Raw genomic sequence first — 22,546 nt, 5'->3', positions numbered from 1 at the left:
AAATCTTGGACACGGGAGTGGGAGGAGGTGATTAGGTGAGAGGTCAGTCGGCGGTCAGCGATGGAGCGAAGAGGACGGGAGGGAGTGTGGATAGAGATCAGTGAAGAGAGGTAGGGAGCTGTGGAGGAGGAGAGAGCCTTGTAGGTGGTGGTGAGGAGTTTAAAGAGAACTCGGAAAGGAATGGGGAGCCAGTGAAGAGATAAGCAGAGGGGGGAGGCGGAGGTAGAGCGGCGGGAGAGGAAGATGAGCCTAGCAGCAGCGTTAAGAATGGATTGGAGAGGTGCGAGGCGGGTGAGAGGTAGCCCAGAGAGAAGGATGTTGCAGTAGTCAAGGCGGGAGATGACAAGAGAGTGAAAGAGAATTTTGGTCGCGTCAGTGGAGAGGAATGGTCTGATGCGTGAGATGTTGCGTAGGTGAAAGCGGCAAGACTGTGAAAGAGCACGAATGTGGGGGGTGAAAGAGAGGGAGGAGTCAATGATGACACCGAGGCAGCGCGTTTGGTCGGTGGAGGTGATCTCGGTTTCACCAATGCTGATCGAGATAGTGGGAGAAGAGGGGATGTTCGGGGGATGGAAGATTAGAAGTTCAGTTTTAGCCATGTTTAGTTTCAGGAAGCGTTGGGTCATCCAGGCTGAGATGGCCGTGAGGCATTCGGAGACCTTGGACAGGAGTGATGGGGATAAGTCGGGGGAGGAGAGATAGATTAGGGTATCATCAGCATAAAGGTGGTAATGAAAACCATAGGAGCTGATGAGGGTGCCCAGAGAGGTGGTGTAGAGGGAGAAGAGGAGAGGGCCAAGGACTGACCCTTGGGGAACACCGACTGGCTGGGGGGTAGTAGGAGAGGAGGAGTTCGGAGTGGAGACGGAGAAGGAGCGATCGGAGAGGTATGAGGTGAACCAGGAGAAGACCGTGCCAGTGATGCCAAAGGAGCGGAGGGTGTTGAGCAGGAGAGGGTGGTCAACAGTGTCAAAGGCAGCCGACAGATCAAGCTGGATGAGGATAGAGAAGAGGCATTTGGATTTAGCCGATAGTAGATCGTTAGTGACTTTGGTCAGGGCAGTTTCAGTGGAATGTAAAGGGCGGAACCCGGATTGGAGGGGGTCTAGAATGGAGTTAGCAGTAAGGTGGCTTAGGAGACGATTATAGGTCAGACGTTCTAGGAGTTTGGAGGCAAAAGGGAGGAGGGAGATGGGCCTGTAGTTGGATGGAGAGTTGGGGTCCAGATTTGTTTTTTTGAGAATTGGGGAGACAAGAGCGTGTTTGAAGGAGGAAGGGAAGATCCCAGAGGATAGGGAAAGATTAAAGAGGTGAGCCAGGTGAGAGCAGACTGATGGACTGAGACGACGGATAATGTTGGAGGGGATAGGATCGAGCGGGCAGGTGGAGGGAGAAGCGGATTGAAGGATAGAGTGGACTTCAGCAGCAGTGGTGGGGTAAAATGAGGACAGGGGTTGGAAGGAGGGGAGTGGAGATGTAGGAGGGGAGGAGGGAGAGGGTGAGGTCATGGCAGCAGTGATGGCAGTCCTGAGAGAGGAGATTTTGGTTGAAAAGTAGGTAGCAAAATCAGCGGCTACGATGGAGGACGGAAGAGCTGGAGGAGGGGGGGATTCTATACCATAGAGTCACACACAGTCCCATCCTGATTCTATACCATAGAGTCACATGGTCCCAGCCTGATTCTATACCATAGAGTCACACACAGTCCCATCCTGATGCTATACCATAGAGTCACACACAGTCCCATCCTGATTCTATACCATAGGAGTCACACACAGCCCCATCCTGATGCTATACCGTAGAGTCACACACACGGTCCCACCCTGATGCTATACCATAGAGTCACACACGTCCCATCCTGATTCTATACCATAGAGGTACACGGTCCCATCCTAATGCTATACCATAGAGTCACACAGAGTCCCATCCTGATGCTATACCATAGAGTCACACACGTCCCATCCTGATGCTATACCATAGAGTCACACACGTCCCATCCTGATGCTATACCATAGAGTCACACACGTCCCATCCTGATGCTATACCATAGAGTCACACACAGTCCCATCCTGATTCTATACCATAGGAGTCACACACATGGTCCCATCCTGATGCTATACCATAGAGTCACACACACGGTCCCACACGTCCCACCCTGATGCTATACCATAGAGTCACGCGGTCCCACCCTGATGCTATACCATAGAGTCACGCGGTCCCATCCTAATGCTATACTATAGAGTCACACACAGTCCCATCCTGATGCTATACCATAGAGTCACACACGTCCCATCCTGATTCTATACCATAGAGTCACACAGTCCCATCCTAATGCTATACCATAGAGTCACACACAGTCCCATCCTGATTCTATACCATAGAGTCACACGGTCCCAGCCTGATGCTATACCAATGAGTCACACACATGTCCCATCCTAATGCTATACCATAGAGTCACACTATCATCCTGATGCTATACCATATAGTCACATGGTCCCATCCTGATTCTATACCATAGAGTCACACGGTCCCATCCTAATGCTATACAATAGAGTCACACAGAGTCCCATCCTGATGCTATACCATAGAGTCACACACGTCCCATCCTGTTCTATACCATAGAGTCACACGGTCCCATCCTAATGCTATACCATAGAGTCACACAGAGTCCCATCCTGATGCTATACCATAGAGTCACACAGAGTCCCATCCTGATGCTATACCATAGAGTCACACAGAGTCCCATCCTGATGCTATACCATAGAGTCACACATGTCCCATCCTGATGCTATACCATAGAGTCACACACAGTCCCATTCTGATTCTATACCATAGAGTCACACACAGTCCCATCCTGATTATATACCGTAGAGTCACACACAGTCCCATCCTGATGCTATGCCATAGAGTCACACACAGTCCCATCCTGATGCTATGCCATAGAGTCACACACAGTCCCATCCTGATGCTATACCATAGAGTCACACGGTCCCATCCTGATGCTATACCATAGAGTCACACACAGTCCCATCCTAATGCTATACCATAAGGTCACACACAGTCCCATCCTGATGCTATACCATAGAGTCATACACAGTCCCATCCTGATGCTATGCCATAGAGTCACACACAGTCCCATCCTGATGCTATACCATAGAGTCACACACAGTCCCATCCTGATGCTATGCCATAGAGTCACACACAGTCCCATCCTGATGCTATACCATAGAGTCACACACGGTCCATCCTGATTATATACCGTAGAGTCACACACAGTCCCATCCTGATGCTATACCATAGTCACACACAGTCCCATCCTAATGCTATACCATAAGGTCACACACAGTCCCATCCTGATGCTATACCATAGAGTCACACACAATCCCATCCTGATGCTATGCCATAGAGTCACACACAGTCCCATCCTGATGCTATACCATAGAGTCACACACGGTCCATCCTGATGCTATACCATAGAGTCACACACGGTCCATCCTGATGCTATACCATAGAGTCACACACGGTCCATCCTGATGCTATACCATAGAGTCACACACAGTATTATCCTGATGCTATACCATAGAGTCACACACAGACCCATCCTAATGCTATACCATAGAGTCACACACAGTCCCATCCTGATGCTATACCATAGAGTCACACGGTCCTATCCTGATGCTATACCATAGAGTCACACACAGTCCCATTCTGGTTCTATACCATAGAGTCACACACAGTCCCATCCTGATGCTATACCATAGAGTCACACACAGTCCCATCCTGATGCTACAGACTCACACATGTTCCCATCCTGATGCTATACCATAGAGTCACACACAGTCCCATCCTGATGCTATACCATAGTCACACATAGTCCCATCCTGATGCCATACCATAGAGTCACACACAATCCCATCCTGATGCTATACCATAGAGTCACACACAGTCCCATCCTCATGCTATACCATAGAGTCACACGGTCCCATCCTAATGCTATACCATAGAGTCACACACGGTCCCATCCTAATGCTATTCTATAGAGTCACACACAGTCCCATCCTGATGCTATACCATAGAGTCACACACGTCCCATCCTGATTCTATACCATAGAGTCACACACAGTCCCATCCTGATTATATACCGTAGAGTCACACACAGTCCCATCCTGATGCTATACCATAGTCACACACAGTCCCATCCTGATGCTATACCATAGTCACACACAGTCACACCCTGATGCTATACCATAGAGTCACACACAGTCCCATCCTGATGCTATGCCATAGAGTCACACACAGTCCCATCCTGATGCTATACCATAGAGTCACACACAGTCCCATCCTGATGCTATGCCATAGAGTCACACACAGTCCCATCCTGATGCTATACCATAGAGTCACACGCGGTCCATCCTGATTATATACCGTAGAGTCACACACAGTCCCATCCTGATGCTATACCATAGTCACACACAGTCCCATCCTAATGCTATACCATAAGGTCACACACAGTCCCATCCTGATGCCATACCATAGAGTCACACACAATCCCATCCTGATGCTATTCTATAGAGTCACACACAGTCCCATCCTCATGCTATACCATAGAGTCACACGGTCCCATCCTGATGCTATACCATAGAGTCACACACGGTCCCATCCTAATGCTATTCTATAGAGTCACACACAGTCCCATCCTGATGCTATACCATAGAGTCACACACGTCCCATCCTGATTCTATACCATAGAGTCACACACAGTCCCATCCTGATTATATACCGTAGAGTCACACACAGTCCCATCCTGATGCTATACCATAGTCACACACAGTCCCATCCTGATGCTATACCATAGAGTCACACACAGTCCCATCCTGATGCTATGCCATAGAGTCACAAACAGTCCCATCCTGATGCTATACCATAGAGTCACACACAGTCCCATCCTGATGCTATGCCATAGAGTCACACACAGTCCCATCCTGATGCTATACCATAGAGTCACACACGGTCCATCCTGATTATATACCGTAGAGTCACACACAGTCCCATCCTGATGCTATACCATAGTCACACACAGTCCCATCCTAATGCTATACCATAAGGTCACACACAGTCCCATCCTGATGCTATTCTATAGAGTCACACACAGTCCCATCCTCATGCTATACCATAGAGTCACACGGTCCCATCCTAATGCTATACCATAGAGTCACACACGGTCCCATCCTAATGCTATTCTATAGAGTCACACACAGTCCCATCCTGATGCTATACCATAGAGTCACACACGTCCCATCCTGATTCTATACCATAGAGTCACACACAGTCCCATCCTGATTATATACCGTAGAGTCACACACAGTCCCATCCTGATGCTATACCATAGTCACACACAGTCCCATCCTGATGCTATACCATAGAGTCACACACAGTCCCATCCTGATGCTATGCCATAGAGTCACACACAGTCCCATCCTGATGCTATACCATAGAGTCACACACGGTCCATCCTGATTATATACCGTAGAGTCACACACAGTCCCATCCTGATGCTATACCATAGTCACACACAGTCCCATCCTAATGCTATACCATAAGGTCACACACAGTCCCATCCTGATGCTATTCTATAGAGTCACACACAGTCCCATCCTCATGCTATACCATAGAGTCACACGGTCCCATCCTGATGCTATACCATAGTCACACACAGTCCCATCCTAATGCTATACCATAAGGTCACACACAGTCCCATCCTAGTGCTATACCATAGAGTCACACACAGTCCCATCCTGATGCTATACCATAGAGTCACACACAGTCCCATCCTGATGCTATACCATAGAGTCACACACAGTCCCATCCTGATGCTATACCATAGAGTCACACACGGTCCCATCCTGATGCTATACCATAGAGTCACACGGTCCCATCCTGATGCTATACCATAGAGTCACACGTCCCAGCCTGATGCTATACCATAGAGTCACACAGAGTCACATCCTGATGCTATACCATAGAGTCACACACAGTCCCATCCTGATGCTATACCATAGAGTCACACACAGTCCCATCCTGATGCTATGCCATAGAGTCACACACAGTCCCATCCTGATGCTATACCATAGAGTCACACACGGTCCATCCTGATGCTATACCATAGAGTCACACACGGTCCATCCTGATGCTATACCATAGAGTCACACACAGTATTATCCTGATGCTATACTATAGAGTCACACACAGACCCATCCTAATGCTATACCATAGAGTCACACACAGTCCCATCCTGATGCTATACCGTAGAGTCACACAGAGTCCCATCCTAATGCTATACCATAGAGTCACACACGTCCCATCCTGATTCTATACCATAGAGTCACACGGTCCTATCCTGATGCTATACCATAGAGTCACACACAGTCCCATTCTGGTTCTATACCATAGAGTCACACACAGTCCCATCCTGATGCTATACCATAGAGTCACACACAGTCCCATCCTGATGCTATACCATAGTCACACACAATCCCATCCTGATGCTATTCTATAGAGTCACACACAGTCCCATCCTCATGCTATACCATAGAGTCACACGGTCCCATCCTAATGCTATACCATAGAGTCACACACGGTCCCATCCTAATGCTATTCTATAGAGTCACACACAGTCCCATCCTGATGCTATACCATAGAGTCACACACAGTCCCATCCTGATGCTATACCATAGAGTCACACGGTCCCATCCTGATGCTATACCATAGAGTCACACACAGTCCCATCCTGATGCTATGCAATAGAGTCACACACAGTCCCATCCTGATGCTATACCATAGAGTCACACACGTCCCATCCTGATTCTATACCGTAGAGTCACACACAGTCCCATCCTGATGCTATACCGTAGAGTCACACACAGTCCCATCCTGATGCTATACCATAGTCACACACAGTCCCATCCTGATGCTATACCATAGTCACACACAGTCCCATCCTGATGCTATACCATAGTCACACACGGTCCATCCTGATGCTATACCATAAGGTCACACACAGTCCCATCCTGATGCTATACCATAGAGTCACACACAGTCCCATCCTGATGCTATGCCATAGAGTCACACACAGTCCCATCCTGATGCCATACCATAGAGGCACACACAATCCCATCCTGATGCTATTCTATAGAGTCACACACAGTCCCATCCTCATGCTATACCATAGAGTCACACGGTCCCATCCTAATGCTATACCATAGAGTCACACACGGTCCCATCCTAATGCTATACCATAGTCACACACAGTCCCATCCTGATGCTATACCATAGAGTCACACACAGTCCCATCCTGATGCTATACCATAGAGTCACACGGGCCTATCCTGATGCTATACCATAGAGTCACACACAGTCCCATCCTGATGCTATACCATAGAGTCACACAGAGTCCAATCCTGATGCTATACCATAGAGTCACACGGGCCTATCCTGATGCTATACCATAGAGTCACACACAGTCCCATTATGGTTCTATACCATAGAGTCACACACAGTCCCATCCTGATGCTATACCATAGAGTCACACGGGCCTATCCTGATGCTATACCATAGAGTCACACACAGTCCCATTATGGTTCTATACCATAGAGTCACACACAGTCCCATCCTGATGCTATACCATAGAGTCACACACAGTCCCATCCTGATGCTACAGACTCACACATGTTCCCATCCTGATGCTATACCATAGAGTCACACACAGTCCCATCCTGATGCTATACCATAGAGTCACACACAGTCCCATCCTGATGCTATACCATAGTCACACACAGTCCCATCCTGATGCCATACCATAGAGGCACACACAATCCCATCCTGATGCTATTCTATAGAGTCACACACAGTCCCATCCTCATGCTATACCATAGAGTCACACGGTCCCATCCTAATGCTATACCATAGAGTCACACACGGTCCCATCCTAATGCTATTCTATAGAGTCACACACAGTCCCATCCTAATGCTATACCATAGAGTCACACACAGTCCCATCCTGATGCTATACCATAGAGTCACACACAGTCCCATCCTGATGCTATACCATAGAGTCACACACAGTCCCATCCTGATGCTATACCATAGAGTCACACACAGTCCCATCCTGATGCTATACCATAGAGCAGTGTTTTTCAACCACTGTGCCGTGGCACACTAGTGTGCCTTGAGCTGTTCTCAAGTGTGCCCCCAGCGCTAGAGATGCCCAAACCAGTTTACAGCAACCACCAGCTCAACTGTTATTTACTGGTCTCTTCTTTTTATTTAAAGGGCCAATGTATTTTATTTGTGTTACCTGTGGGGACCAGTGTGATTGTTTTTTATATGGGGAGCAATAGGTTTTTTTTTTTCTGTGGGGGCCGATGTGTTTTGCCCTGTGGGGATCTCATGGTGGCAATTTTAAAATCTTATTTAGTGTGCCACAAGGTAAAAAGGTTGAAAACCACTGCCATAGAGTCACACACAGTCCCATCCTGATGCTATACCATAGAGTCACACACGTCCCATCCTGATGCTATACCATAGAGTCACACACGTCCCATCCTGATTCTATACCATAGAGTCACACACGGTCCCATCCTAATGCTATTCTATAGAGTCACACACAGTCCCATCCTGATGCTATACCATAGTCACACACGGTCCATCCTGATGCTATACCATAGAGTCACACACACGGTCCCATCCTGATGCTATACCATAGAGTCACACACACGGTCCCATCCTAATGCTATACCATAGAGTCACACACAGTCCCATCCTGATGCTATACCATAGAGTCACACACGTCCCATCCTGATTCTATACCATAGAGTCACACACGGTCCCATCCTAATGCTATTCTATAGAGTCACACACAGTCCCATCCTGATGCTATACCATAGTCACACACGGTCCATCCTGATGCTATACCATAGAGTCACACACACGGTCCCATCCTGATGCTATACCATAGAGTCACACACGGTCCCATCCTAATGCTATTCTATAGAGTCACACACAGTATCATCCTGATGCTATACCATAGAGTCACACACGTCCCAGCCTGATGCTATACCATAGAGTCACACACGGTCCATCCTGATACTATACCATAGAGTCACATGGTCCCATCCTGATTCTATACCATAGAGTCACACACGGTCCATCCTGATACTATACCATAGAGTCACACACAGTCCCATCCTGATGCTATACCATAGAGTCACACGGTCCCAGCCTGATGCTATACCATAGAGTCACACACGGTCCATCCTGATGCTATACCATAGAGTCACACGGTCCCAGCCTGATGCTATACCATAGAGTCACACACGGTCCCATCCTGATGCTATACCATAGAGTCACACACAGTCCCATCCTGATGCTATACCATAGAGTCACACCCAGTCCTGTCACACCATTATCTAGACAGTACCACAAAGAACTGGAAAGAAAAAGCACCCCAGCACCCCTGTAACCATAATTACGAATAAAACGTAATATAATAAAAATTGGGGCTTTACCTGGGTACAGTAAGTAGTAGCCTCTCCCCTCTCCCCCTTTCCCTGTGATTATTCTGTCTAGACAGTACCATCCTGAATCATTGACACTCGGGTTCCTTGGTGGGCTGCGAAAGGACTGTTGCCTTGTAGTCACCACTATAATTCTACTTACCGTCCAAGCCACTGAGATACGACTCCTACACACAGAGAAGACACCATCCCACCGATGGAGAAAATGGCCACTGACAGAGACCAGAGAGTCCGCAGAAGCCCAGCATCAATTGAGTGAGAGTCAGGAGCATTACGACTAATGTAGGACTCATTGTAACTCTGTTCAATGATCTGAGAAGGAGAAGATGGACAGGTGACATATCAGTAACATATTACTGCAGCCTTCTCCTCACTGGCCTCCTGCCTCCTATCCCACACCCTTCCACTTAATCCTCCTCACCCTCTGACTCCACTGATACCTGCCAGCACCATCTAGCTGTATAGTCACACCGGGAAACTGCCCAGGACTCCACAAGTCCCGGGGATGCAAAGGAAAGGATGGTGGTCACACAGTCAAGGCAGCATTCTTTACCTGCCTCCCGCCCTGCAGCTAGACAGTGAGTGGATGTCAGTATGCTGATTGGTGGGTGGCTGGAGCTATACACCTATCAGAAAGCAGCATTCTTTACCTGCCTCCCAGCCTGCAGCCAGACAGTGAGTGGATGTCAGTATGCTGATTGGTGGGTGGCTGGAGCTATACACCTATCAGAAAGCAGCCTTCTTTACCTGCCTCCAGCCCTGCAGCTAGACAGTGAGTGGATGTCAGTATGCTGATTGGTGGGTGGCAGGAGCTATACACCTATCAGAGAGCAGCATTCTTTCCCTTCCTCCCAGCCTGGAGACACATATGTAACACGTCCTTCTCCCCTATACAGCGATACATGCACACACCTCACCTCTAGTCCCCACATATGTAACACGTCACCTCCCCTATACAGTGATACATGTACACACCTCACCTCTACTCCCCACATATGTAACACATCATCTCCCCTATACAGCGATACATGCACACACCTCACCTCTAGTCCCCACATATGTAACACGTCATCTCCCCTATACAGCGATACATGCACACACCTCACCTCTAGTCCCCACATATGTAACACGTCATCTCCCCTATACAGTGATACACGTACACACCTCACCTCTAGTCCCCACATATGTAACACGTCATCTCCCCTATACAGCGATACACGTACACACCTCACCTCTAGTCCCCACATATGTAACACGTCATCTCCCCTATACAGCGATACACGTACACACACCTCACCTCTAGTCCCCACATATGTAACACGTCATCTCACCTATACAGCGATACATGTACACACCTCACCTCTACTCCCCACATATGTAACACGTCATCTCCCCTATACAGTGATACACGTACACACCTCACCTCTACTCCCCACATATGTAACACGTCATCTCCCCTATACAGTGATACATGTACACACCTCACCTCTGGTCCCCACATATGTAACACGTCATCTCCCCTATACAGTGATACATGTACACACCTCACCTCTACTCCCCACATATGTAACACGTCATCTCCCCTATACAGTGATACATGTACACACCTCACCTCTGGTCCCCACATATGTAACACGTCATCTCCCCTATACAGTGATACATGTACACACCTCACCTCTAGTCCCACATATGTAACACGTCATCTCCCCTATACAGCGATACATGTACACACCTCACCTCTAGTCCCCACATATGTAACACGTCATCTCCCCTATACAGCGATACACATACACACCTCACCTCTAGTCCCCACATATGTAACACGTCATCCCCCCTATACAGCGATACATGCACACACCTCACCTCTAGTCCCACATATGTAACACGTCATCTCCCCTATACAGCGATACATGTACACACCTCACCTCTAGTCCCCACATATGTAACATGTCATCTCCCCTATACAGCGATACATGTACACACCTCACCTCTACTCCCCACATATGTAACACGCCATCTCCCCTATACAGCATTACATGTACACACCTCACCTCTACTCCCCACATATGTAACACGTCATCTCCCCTATACAGCGATACACGTACACACCTCACCTCTAGTCCCCACATATGTAACATGTCATCTCCCCTATACAGCGATACATGTACACACCTCGCCTCTAGTCCCCACATATGTAACACGTCATCTCTCCTATACAGCGATACATGTACACACCTCACCTCTACTCCCCACATATGTAACACGTCATCTCCCCTATACAGCGATACACGTACACACCTCACCTCTAGTCCCACATATGTAACACGTCATCTCCCCTATACAGTGATACATGCACACACCTCACCTCTAGTCCCACATATGTAACACGTCATCTCCCCTATACAGCGATACACGTACACACCTCACCTCTAGTCCCCACATATGTAACACGTCATCTCCCCTATACAGCGATACATGTACACACCTCACCTCTAGTCCCCACATATGTAACACGTCACCTCTCCTATACAGCGATACATGTACACACCTCACCTCTAGTCCCCACATATGTAACACGTCATCTTCCCTATACAGCGATACATGTACACACCTCACCTCTAGTCCCCACATATGTAACACGTCATCTCCCCTATACAGCGATACATGTACACACCTCACCTCTAGTCCCCACATATGTAACACGTCATCTCCCCTATACAGCGATACATGTACACACCTCACCTCTAGTCCCCACATATGTAACACGTCACCTCTCCTATACAGCGATACATGTACACACCTCACCTCTAGTCCCCACATATGTAACACGTCATCTCCCCTATACAGTGATACATGTACACACCTCACCTCTACTCCCCACATATGTAACACGTCACCCCCCCTATACAGCGATACATGCACACACCTCACCTCTAGTCCCACATATGTAACATGTCATCTCCCCTATACAGCGATACATGTACACACCTCACCTGTAGTCCCCACATATGTAATACGTCATCTCCCCTATACAGCGATACATGTACACACCTCACCTCTACTCCCCACATATGTAACACATCATCTCCCCTATACAGCGATACATGCACACACCTCACCTCTAGTCCCCACATATGTAACACGTCATCTCCCCTATACAGCGATACACGTGCACACCTCACCGCTAGTCCCCACATATGTAACACGTCATCTCCCCTATACAGTGATACACGTGCACACCTCACCTCTAGTCCCCACATATGTAACACGTCATCTCCCCTATACAGCGATACACGTACACACCTCACCTCTAGTCCCCACATATGTAACACGTCATCTCCCCTATACAGCGATACATGTACACACCTCACCTCTAGTCCCCACATATGTAACACGTCATCTCCCCTATACAGTGATACATGTACACACCTCACCTCTAGTCCCACATATGTAACACGTCATCTCCCCTATACAGCGATACACGTACACACCTCAGCACTACTGATGCAGCGATACACGTACACACCTCAGCACTACCGATGCAGCGATACATGTACACACCGCACCACTACCGATGAAGCGATACACGTACACACCTCACCACTACTGATGCAGCGATACACGTACACACCTCACCACTACCGATGCAGCGATACACATACACACCTCACCACTACTGATGCAGCGATACACGTACACACCTCACCACTACTGATGCAGCGATACACGTACACACCTCACCACTACCGATGCAGCGATACATGTACACACCTCACCACTACAGATGCAGCGATACACGTACACACCTCACCTCTACTCCCCACATATGTAACACGTCATCTCCCCTATACAGCGATACACGTACACACCTCACCTCTAGTCCCACATATGTAACACGTCATCTCCCCTATACAGTGATACATGCACACACCTCACCTCTAGTCCCACATATGTAACACGTCATCTCCCCTATACAGCGATACACGTACACACCTCACCTCTAGTCCCCACATATGTAACACGTCATCTCCCCTATACAGCGATACATGTACACACCTCACCTCTAGTCCCCACATATGTAACACGTCACCTCTCCTATACAGCGATACATGTACACACCTCACCTCTAGTCCCCACATATGTAACACGTCATCTCCCCTATACAGCGATACATGTACACACCTCACCTCTAGTCCCCACATATGTAACACGTCATCTCCCCTATACAGCGATACATGTACACACCTCACCTCTAGTCCCCACATATGTAACACGTCATCTCCCCTATACAGCGATACATGTACACACCTCACCTCTAGTCCCCACATATGTAACACGTCACCTCTCCTATACAGCGATACATGTACACACCTCACCTCTAGTCCCCACATATGTAACACGTCATCTCCCCTATACAGTGATACATGTACACACCTCACCTCTACTCCCCACATATGTAACACGTCACCCCCCCTATACAGCGATACATGCACACACCTCACCTCTAGTCCCACATATGTAACATGTCATCTCCCCTATACAGCGATACATGTACACACCTCACCTGTAGTCCCCACATATGTAATACGTCATCTCCCCTATACAGCGATACATGTACACACCTCACCTCTACTCCCCACATATGTAACACATCATCTCCCCTATACAGCGATACATGCACACACCTCACCTCTAGTCCCCACATATGTAACACGTCATCTCCCCTATACAGCGATACACGTGCACACCTCACCGCTAGTCCCCACATATGTAACACGTCATCTCCCCTATACAGTGATACACGTGCACACCTCACCTCTAGTCCCCACATATGTAACACGTCATCTCCCCTATACAGCGATACACGTACACACCTCACCTCTAGTCCCCACATATGTAACACGTCATCTCCCCTATACAGCGATACATGTACACACCTCACCTCTAGTCCCCACATATGTAACACGTCATCTCCCCTATACAGTGATACATGTACACACCTCACCTCTAGTCCCACATATGTAACACGTCATCTCCCCTATACAGCGATACACGTACACACCTCAGCACTACTGATGCAGCGATACACGTACACACCTCAGCACTACCGATGCAGCGATACATGTACACACCGCACCACTACCGATGAAGCGATACACGTACACACCTCACCACTACTGATGCAGCGATACACGTACACACCTCACCACTACCGATGCAGCGATACACATACACACCTCACCACTACTGATGCAGCGATACACGTACACACCTCACCACTACTGATGCAGCGATACACGTACACACCTCACCACTACCGATGCAGTGATACACGTACACACCGTACCACTACTGATGCAGCGATACATGTACACACCTCACCACTACAGATGCAGCGATACACGTACACACCTCAGCACTACTGATGCAGCGATACATGTACACACCTCACCACTACAGATGCAGCGATACACGTACACACCTCAGCACTACTGATGCAGCGATACACGTACACACCTCACAACTACTGATGCAGCGATACACGTACACACCTCACCACTACTGATGCAGCGATACACGTACACACCGCACCTCTACCGATGCAGCGATACACGTACACACCTCACCACTACCATTGCAGCGATACACGTACACACCTCACCACTACGGATGCATTGATAGACGTACACGCCACACCACTACCGATGCAGCGATACTCGTACACACCTCACCACTACTGATGCAGCGATACACGTACACCCCGCACCACTACTGATGCAGCGATACACGTACACACCTCAGCACTACTGATGCAGTGATACATGTACACACCGTACCACTACTGATGCAGCGATACATGTACACACCTCACCACTACAGATGCAGCGATACACGTACACACCTCAGCACTACTGATGCAGCGATACACGTACACACCTCACCACTACTGATGCAGCGATACACGTACACACCTCACCACTACCGATGCAGCGACACATGTACACACCGCACCATTACCGATGCAGCGATACACGTACACACCTCACCACTACCATTGCAGCGATACACGTACACACCTCACCACTACGGATGCAGCGATACATGTACACACCTCACCACTACTGATGTAGTGATACACGTACACACCTCACCACTACTGATGCAGCGATACACGTACACACCTCACCACTACCGATGCAGCGATCCACATACACAGCTCACCACTACTGATGCAGCGATACACGTACACACCGCACCACTACCGATGCAGCGATACACGTACACACCTCACCACTACCGATGCAGCGATACATGTACACACCTCACCACTACCGATGCAGCGATACATGTACACACCTCAGCACTACTGATGCAGCGATACACGTACACACCTCACCACTACTGATGTAGTGATACACGTACACACCTCACCACTACCGATGCAGCGATACATGTACACACCTCAGCACTGCCGATGCAGCGATACACGTACACACCTCACCACTACCGATGCAGCGATACACGTACACACCGCACCACTACCGATGCAGCGATCCACATACACAGCTCACCACTACTGATGCAGCGATACACGTACACCCCGCACCACTACTGATGTAGTGATACACGTACACACCTCACCACTACCGATGCAGCGATACATGTACACACCTCACCACTACTGATGCAGCGATACACGTACACACCTCACCACTACCGATGCAGCGATACACGTACACACCGCACCACTACCGATGCAGCGATACACGTACACACCTCAGCACTACTGATGCAGCGATACACGTACACACCTCAGCACTACTGATGCAGCGATACATGTACACACCGCACCACTACCGATGAAGCGATACACGTACACACCGCACCACTACTGATGCAGCGATACACGTACACAGCTCACCACTACCGATGCAGCAATACACGTACACACCTCACCACTACCGATGCAGCGATACACGTACACACCTCAGCACTGCCGATGCAGCGATACACGTACACACCTCACCACTACTGATGCAGTGATACACGTACACACCTCACCACTACTGATGCAGCGATACACGTACACACCGCACCACTACCGATGCAGCGATACACGTACACACCTCACCACTACTGATGCAGCGATACACGTACACACCGCACTACTACCGATGCAGCGATACACGTACACACCTCAGCACTACTGATGCAGCGATACACGTACACACCTCAGCACTACCGATGCAGCGATACATGTACACACCGCACCACTACCGATGAAGCGATACACGTACACACCTCACCACTACTGATGCAGCGATACACGTACACACCTCACCACTACCGATGCAGCGATACACGTACACACCGCACCACTACTGATGCAGTGATACACGTACACACCGCACCACTACTGATGCAGCAATACACGTACACCTCACCACTACTGATGCAGCGATACACGTACACACCTCACCACTACCGATGCAGCGATACACGTACACACCGCACCACTACTGATGCAGCGATACACGTACACACCGCACCACTACTGATGCAGCGATACACGTACACACCGCACCACTACCGATGCAGCGATACACGTACAGACCGCACCACTACTGATGCAGCGATACACGTACACACCGCACCACTACTACTGCAGCGATACACGTACACACCTCACCACTACTGATGCAGCGATACTCGTACACACCTCACCACTACCGATGCAGCGATACACGTACACACCTCACCACTACCGATGCAGCGATACACGTACACACCTCACCACTACAGATGCAGCGATACATGTACACACCTCACCACTACTGATGCAGCAATACACGTACACACCTCACCACTACGGATGCAGTGATACATGTACACACCGCACCACTACCGATGCAGCGATACACGTACACACCGCACCACTACTGATGCAGCGATACACGTACACACCTCACCACTACCGATGCAGCAATACACGTACACACCTCACCACTACGGATGCAGTGATACATGTACACACCGCACCACTACCGATGCAGCGATACACGTACACACCGCACCACTACTGATGCAGCGATACACGTACACACCGCACCACTACCGATGCAGCGATACACGTACACACCTCAGCACTACTGATGCAGCGATACACGTACACACCGCACCACTACTGATGCAGCGATACACGCACACACCTCACCACTACCGATGCAGCGATACACGTACACACCTCACCACTACCGATGCAGCGATACACGTACACACCTCACCACTACAGATGCAGGGATACATGTACACACCGCACCACTACCGATGCAGCGATACACGTACACACTGCACCACTACTGATGCAGCAATACACGTACACACCTCACCACTACCGATGCAGCGATACACATACACAGCTCACCACTACTGATGCAGCGATATACGTACACACCTCACCACTACTGATGCAGCGATACACGTACACACCGCACCACTACCGATGCAGCGATACACGTACACACCGCACCACTACTGATGCAGCGATACATGTACACACCTCACCACTACCGATGCAGCGATACATGTACACACCGCACCACTACCGATGCAGCGATACACGTACACACTGCACCACTACTGATGCAGCAATACACGTACACACCTCACCACTACTGATGCAGCGATACACGTACACACCGCACCACTACCGATGCAGCGATACACGTACACACCTCAGCACTACTGATGCAGCGATATACGTACACACCTCACCACTACTGATGCAGCGATACACGTACACACCGCACCACTACCGATGCAGCGATACACGTACACACCGCACCACTACTGATGCAGCGATACATGTACACACCGCACCACTACTGATGCAGCGATACACGTACACACCGCACCACTACCGATGCAGCGATACACGTACACACCGCACCACTACTGATGCAGCGATACACGTACACACCTCAGCACTACTGATGCAGCGATACATGTACACACCGCACCACTACTGATGCAGCGATACACGTACAGACCGCACCACTACTGATGTAGCGATACACGTACACACCGCACCATTACCGATGCAGCGATACACGTACACACCTCACCACTACTGATGCAGCGATACACGTACACACCTCACCACTACTGATGCAGTGATACACGTACAGACCGCACCACTACTGATGCAGCGATACACGTACACACCGCACCACTACTGATGCAGCGATACACGTACACACCTCACCACTACCGATGCAGCGATACACCTACACACCTCAGCACTACTGATGCAGCGATACACGTACACACCGCACCACTACCGATGCAGCGATACACGTACACACCTCAGCACTACTGATGCAGCGATATACGTACACACCTCACCACTACTGATGCAGCGATACACGTACACACCGCACCACTACCGATGCAGCGATACACGTACACACCGCACCACTACTGATGCAGCGATACACGTACACACCGTACCACTACCGATGCAGCGATACACGTACACACCGCACCACTACTGATGCAGCGATACACGTACACACCTCAGCACTACTGATGCAGCGATACATGTACACACCGCACCACTACTGATGCAGCGATACACGTACAGACCGCACCACTACTGATGTAGCGATACACGTACACACCGCACCATTACCGATGCAGCGATACACGTACACACCTCACCACTACTGATGCAGCGATACACGTACACACCTCACCACTACTGATGCAGTGATACACGTACAGACCGCACCACTACTGATGCAGCGATACACGTACACACCGCACCACTACTGATGCAGCGATACACGTACACACCTCACCACTACCGATGCAGCGATACACCTACACACCTCAGCACTACTGATGCAGCGATACACGTACACACCGCACCACTACCGATGCAGCGATACACGTACACACCGCACCACTACTGATGTAGCGATACACGTACACACCGCACCATTACCGATGCAGCGATACACGTACACACCTCACCACTACTGATGCAGCGATACACGTACACACCTCACCACTACTGATGCAGCGATACACGTACACACCTCAGCACTACTGATGCAGCAATACACGTACACACCGCACCACTACCGATGCAGCGATACACGTACACACCTCACCACTACTGATGCAGCGATACACGTACACACCTCACCACTACTGATGCAGCAATACACGTACACACCGCACCACTACCGATGCAGCGATACACGTACACACCTCACCACTACGGATGCAGCGATACACGTACACACCTCACCACTACTGATGCAGTGATACACGTACAAGACCGCACCACTACTGATGCAGCGATACACGTACACACCGCACCACTACTGATGCAGCGATACACGTACACACCTCACCACTACCGATGCAGCGATACACCTACACACCTCAGCACTACTGATGCAGCGATACACGTACACACCGCACCACTACCGATGCAGCGATACACGTACACACCGCACCACTACTGATGTAGCGATACACGTACACACCGCACCATTACCGAATGCAGCGATACACGTACACACCTCACCACTACTGATGCAGCGATACACGTACACACCTCACCACTACTGATGCAGCAATACACGTACACACCGCACCACTACCGATGCAGCGATACACGTACACACCTCACCACTACCGATGCAGCGATACACGTACACACCTCACCACTACTGATGCAGCGATACACGTACACACCTCACCACTACTGATGCAGCAATACACGTACACACCGCACCACTACCGATGCAGCGATACACGTACACACCTCACCACTACGGATGCAGCGATACACGTACACACCTCCACCACTACTGATGCAGCGATACACGTACACACCGCACCACTACTGATGCAGCGATACACGCACACACCTCACCACTACCGATGCAGCGATACACGTACACACCGCACGACTACTGATGCAGCGATTACACGTACACACCGCACCACTACCGATGCAGCGATATACGTACACACCGCACCACTACCGATGCAGCGATACATGTACACACCGCACCACTACTGATGCAGCGATACATGTACACACCTCACCACTACTGATGCAGCGATACACATACACACCGCACCACTACCGATGCAGCGATACACATACACACCTCACCACTACCGATGTATCGATACACGTACACACCGCACCACTACCGATGCAGCGATACATGTACACACCGCACCACTACAGATGCAGCGATACACATACACACCGCACACTACCGATGCAGCGATACACATACACACCTCAGCACTACCGATGCAGCGATACACGTACACACCTCACCACTACCGATGCAGCGATACACGTACACACCTCAGCACTACCGATGCAGCGATACTCGTACACACCTCAGCACTACCGATGCAGCGATACTCGTACACACCTCACCACTACCGATGCAGCGATACACGTACACACCGCACACTACCGGTGTTATACTGTATTATGCTCTGCGGATACTTGTGCCACCATATAAATATAATAATAAGGAACCCTTTGGCCATGTATGCATCCTCACTAGGACATCATATGTTATATGAGCAGCATCTGTGAACATTTTCCACCACGTATGTGACATGTATGTAATAGCCACAAATGTCATACAGCACAATAACTGGTTACCTACCTAACCCTTCTGCAACAGTCTCACCCATACTGACACCCCGAGATCCCCCACAGCAGCCAGGACCCCGGCTCGCTCACCTACCCTTTGGGGTGCATTGATGACACCGATGTTGTATCCAAACTGGAATGATCCCAAGATTGCGGTGAAGACGGACAGAATTAGAGTCCTGGTGACACCTGCTCGGACCACCTGCTATAAGACAGAGAAGGTCACACCTGCCACCTGTCATGGGGTCACCTCGTCCCATCCCTCCAGGTACAGTATTTACCTGTCCACCGTCAATGGGCTGGAAACCTCCAGAAGGCATCGTACCGGCTCCTGGCTGAGAAATCCTTCTGTGACCTTGTTCCTGGGTGAGGCCTGGTAATAGGGGGAGAATGTCACACGGCCGGGGGATAGGGGCGATGGCAGGGTACCTAAGGGGCAGAGTCAGCCTGCCGGGATTTAGTGACAGGGATACAAAGGTGCTAGCAGCAGGTGAGGTTGTGGAACTGATGAGTGGCTGTCGGGGAGGGGGCAGCGAGGAAGGGGCAGAAGGGGAGGGTGCAGCGAGGAAGGGGCAGAAGGGAGGGTGCAGCGAGGAAGGGGCAGAAGGGAGGGTGCAGCGAGGAAGGGGTAGAAGGCAGGGGGCAGCGGGGAAGGGGTAGAAGGCAGGGGGGCAAGCGGAAGGGGCAGGGGGCAGCAGGTGGTGGGACACACAAGACATACCTTGAGTCTCTGCCAGTATCCAGAGAGAGGTGTGAGAACACAGTGAATGCAGTGGTGTATGACCTGGGAGGGTGAGCGGAGTCTGAGGAGTGGGGGGGGGGGGGGGTCTCCTCTCTCATTGAATAATTGCAAAGGTTACAGAGGAGAACCTGAGGGGGTAAACTAGCAGCAGGACACAAACTCCACATGTGTGACCACAGAACACAGCCCCCCCCCCCCCCCCCCCCCCCCCCACGCCACACCCTCGCCCACTGAAAGGTCGGGGTGGCAGCAGCTGTCTCTGATACACAGCGTCATGTCCTCTGGCTTGTGACATTGACTAAAATACCACAGTAACCGGATCCCCCCAGGGGGAGGACAGGGGGTCAGTAGCCGAGAACAGCTCCTGTATGGACAGTCACATGCACTGACGTATCAGGGTAAGAATAGATTGTAAGCTCCGCAGGACAGAGAGATAAAGTACCATCCAATCAGCTACTGTCCTTATTGCAAATGCAGCCTGTCACATGACAGTCAGGGAGCTGATTGGCCACAACTACACGCAGAGTGACACGA

The 22,546-nt window shown here is 49.9% G+C and overlaps 1 protein-coding gene across 4 annotated transcripts in view; it reads right to left on the bottom strand.

Moving 5' to 3' along the window:
- The window catches only part of SLC2A4 (solute carrier family 2 member 4), a 114,369-nt gene that overhangs the window by 31,397 nt on the left and 60,426 nt on the right, over positions 1 to 22,546 (bottom strand). For 2 of the 4 annotated variants that reach the window (XM_083185908.1, XM_083185909.1), the window contains exons 3-5: positions 21,552 to 21,643; positions 21,365 to 21,475; positions 9,715 to 9,884 (exon numbers count right to left, since the gene is read on the bottom strand). In XM_083185908.1, the coding sequence (XP_083042034.1) occupies positions 9,715 to 9,884; positions 21,365 to 21,475; positions 21,552 to 21,643 (373 nt within the window). Of the gene's footprint in view, positions 1 to 9,714; positions 9,885 to 21,364; positions 21,476 to 21,551; positions 22,175 to 22,546 lie in introns of those variants that run through there. The other 2 variants (XM_083185907.1, XM_083185906.1) reach the window with 2 other exon arrangements.

This window comes from Crinia signifera, chromosome 4 (assembly GCF_055691185.1).
Source record: "Crinia signifera chromosome 4, ASM5569118v1, whole genome shotgun sequence".
In the NCBI taxonomy this organism is placed as follows: Eukaryota; Metazoa; Chordata; class Amphibia; order Anura; family Myobatrachidae; genus Crinia; species Crinia signifera.
This window is presented reverse-complemented; position numbering and strand designations above follow the sequence as displayed.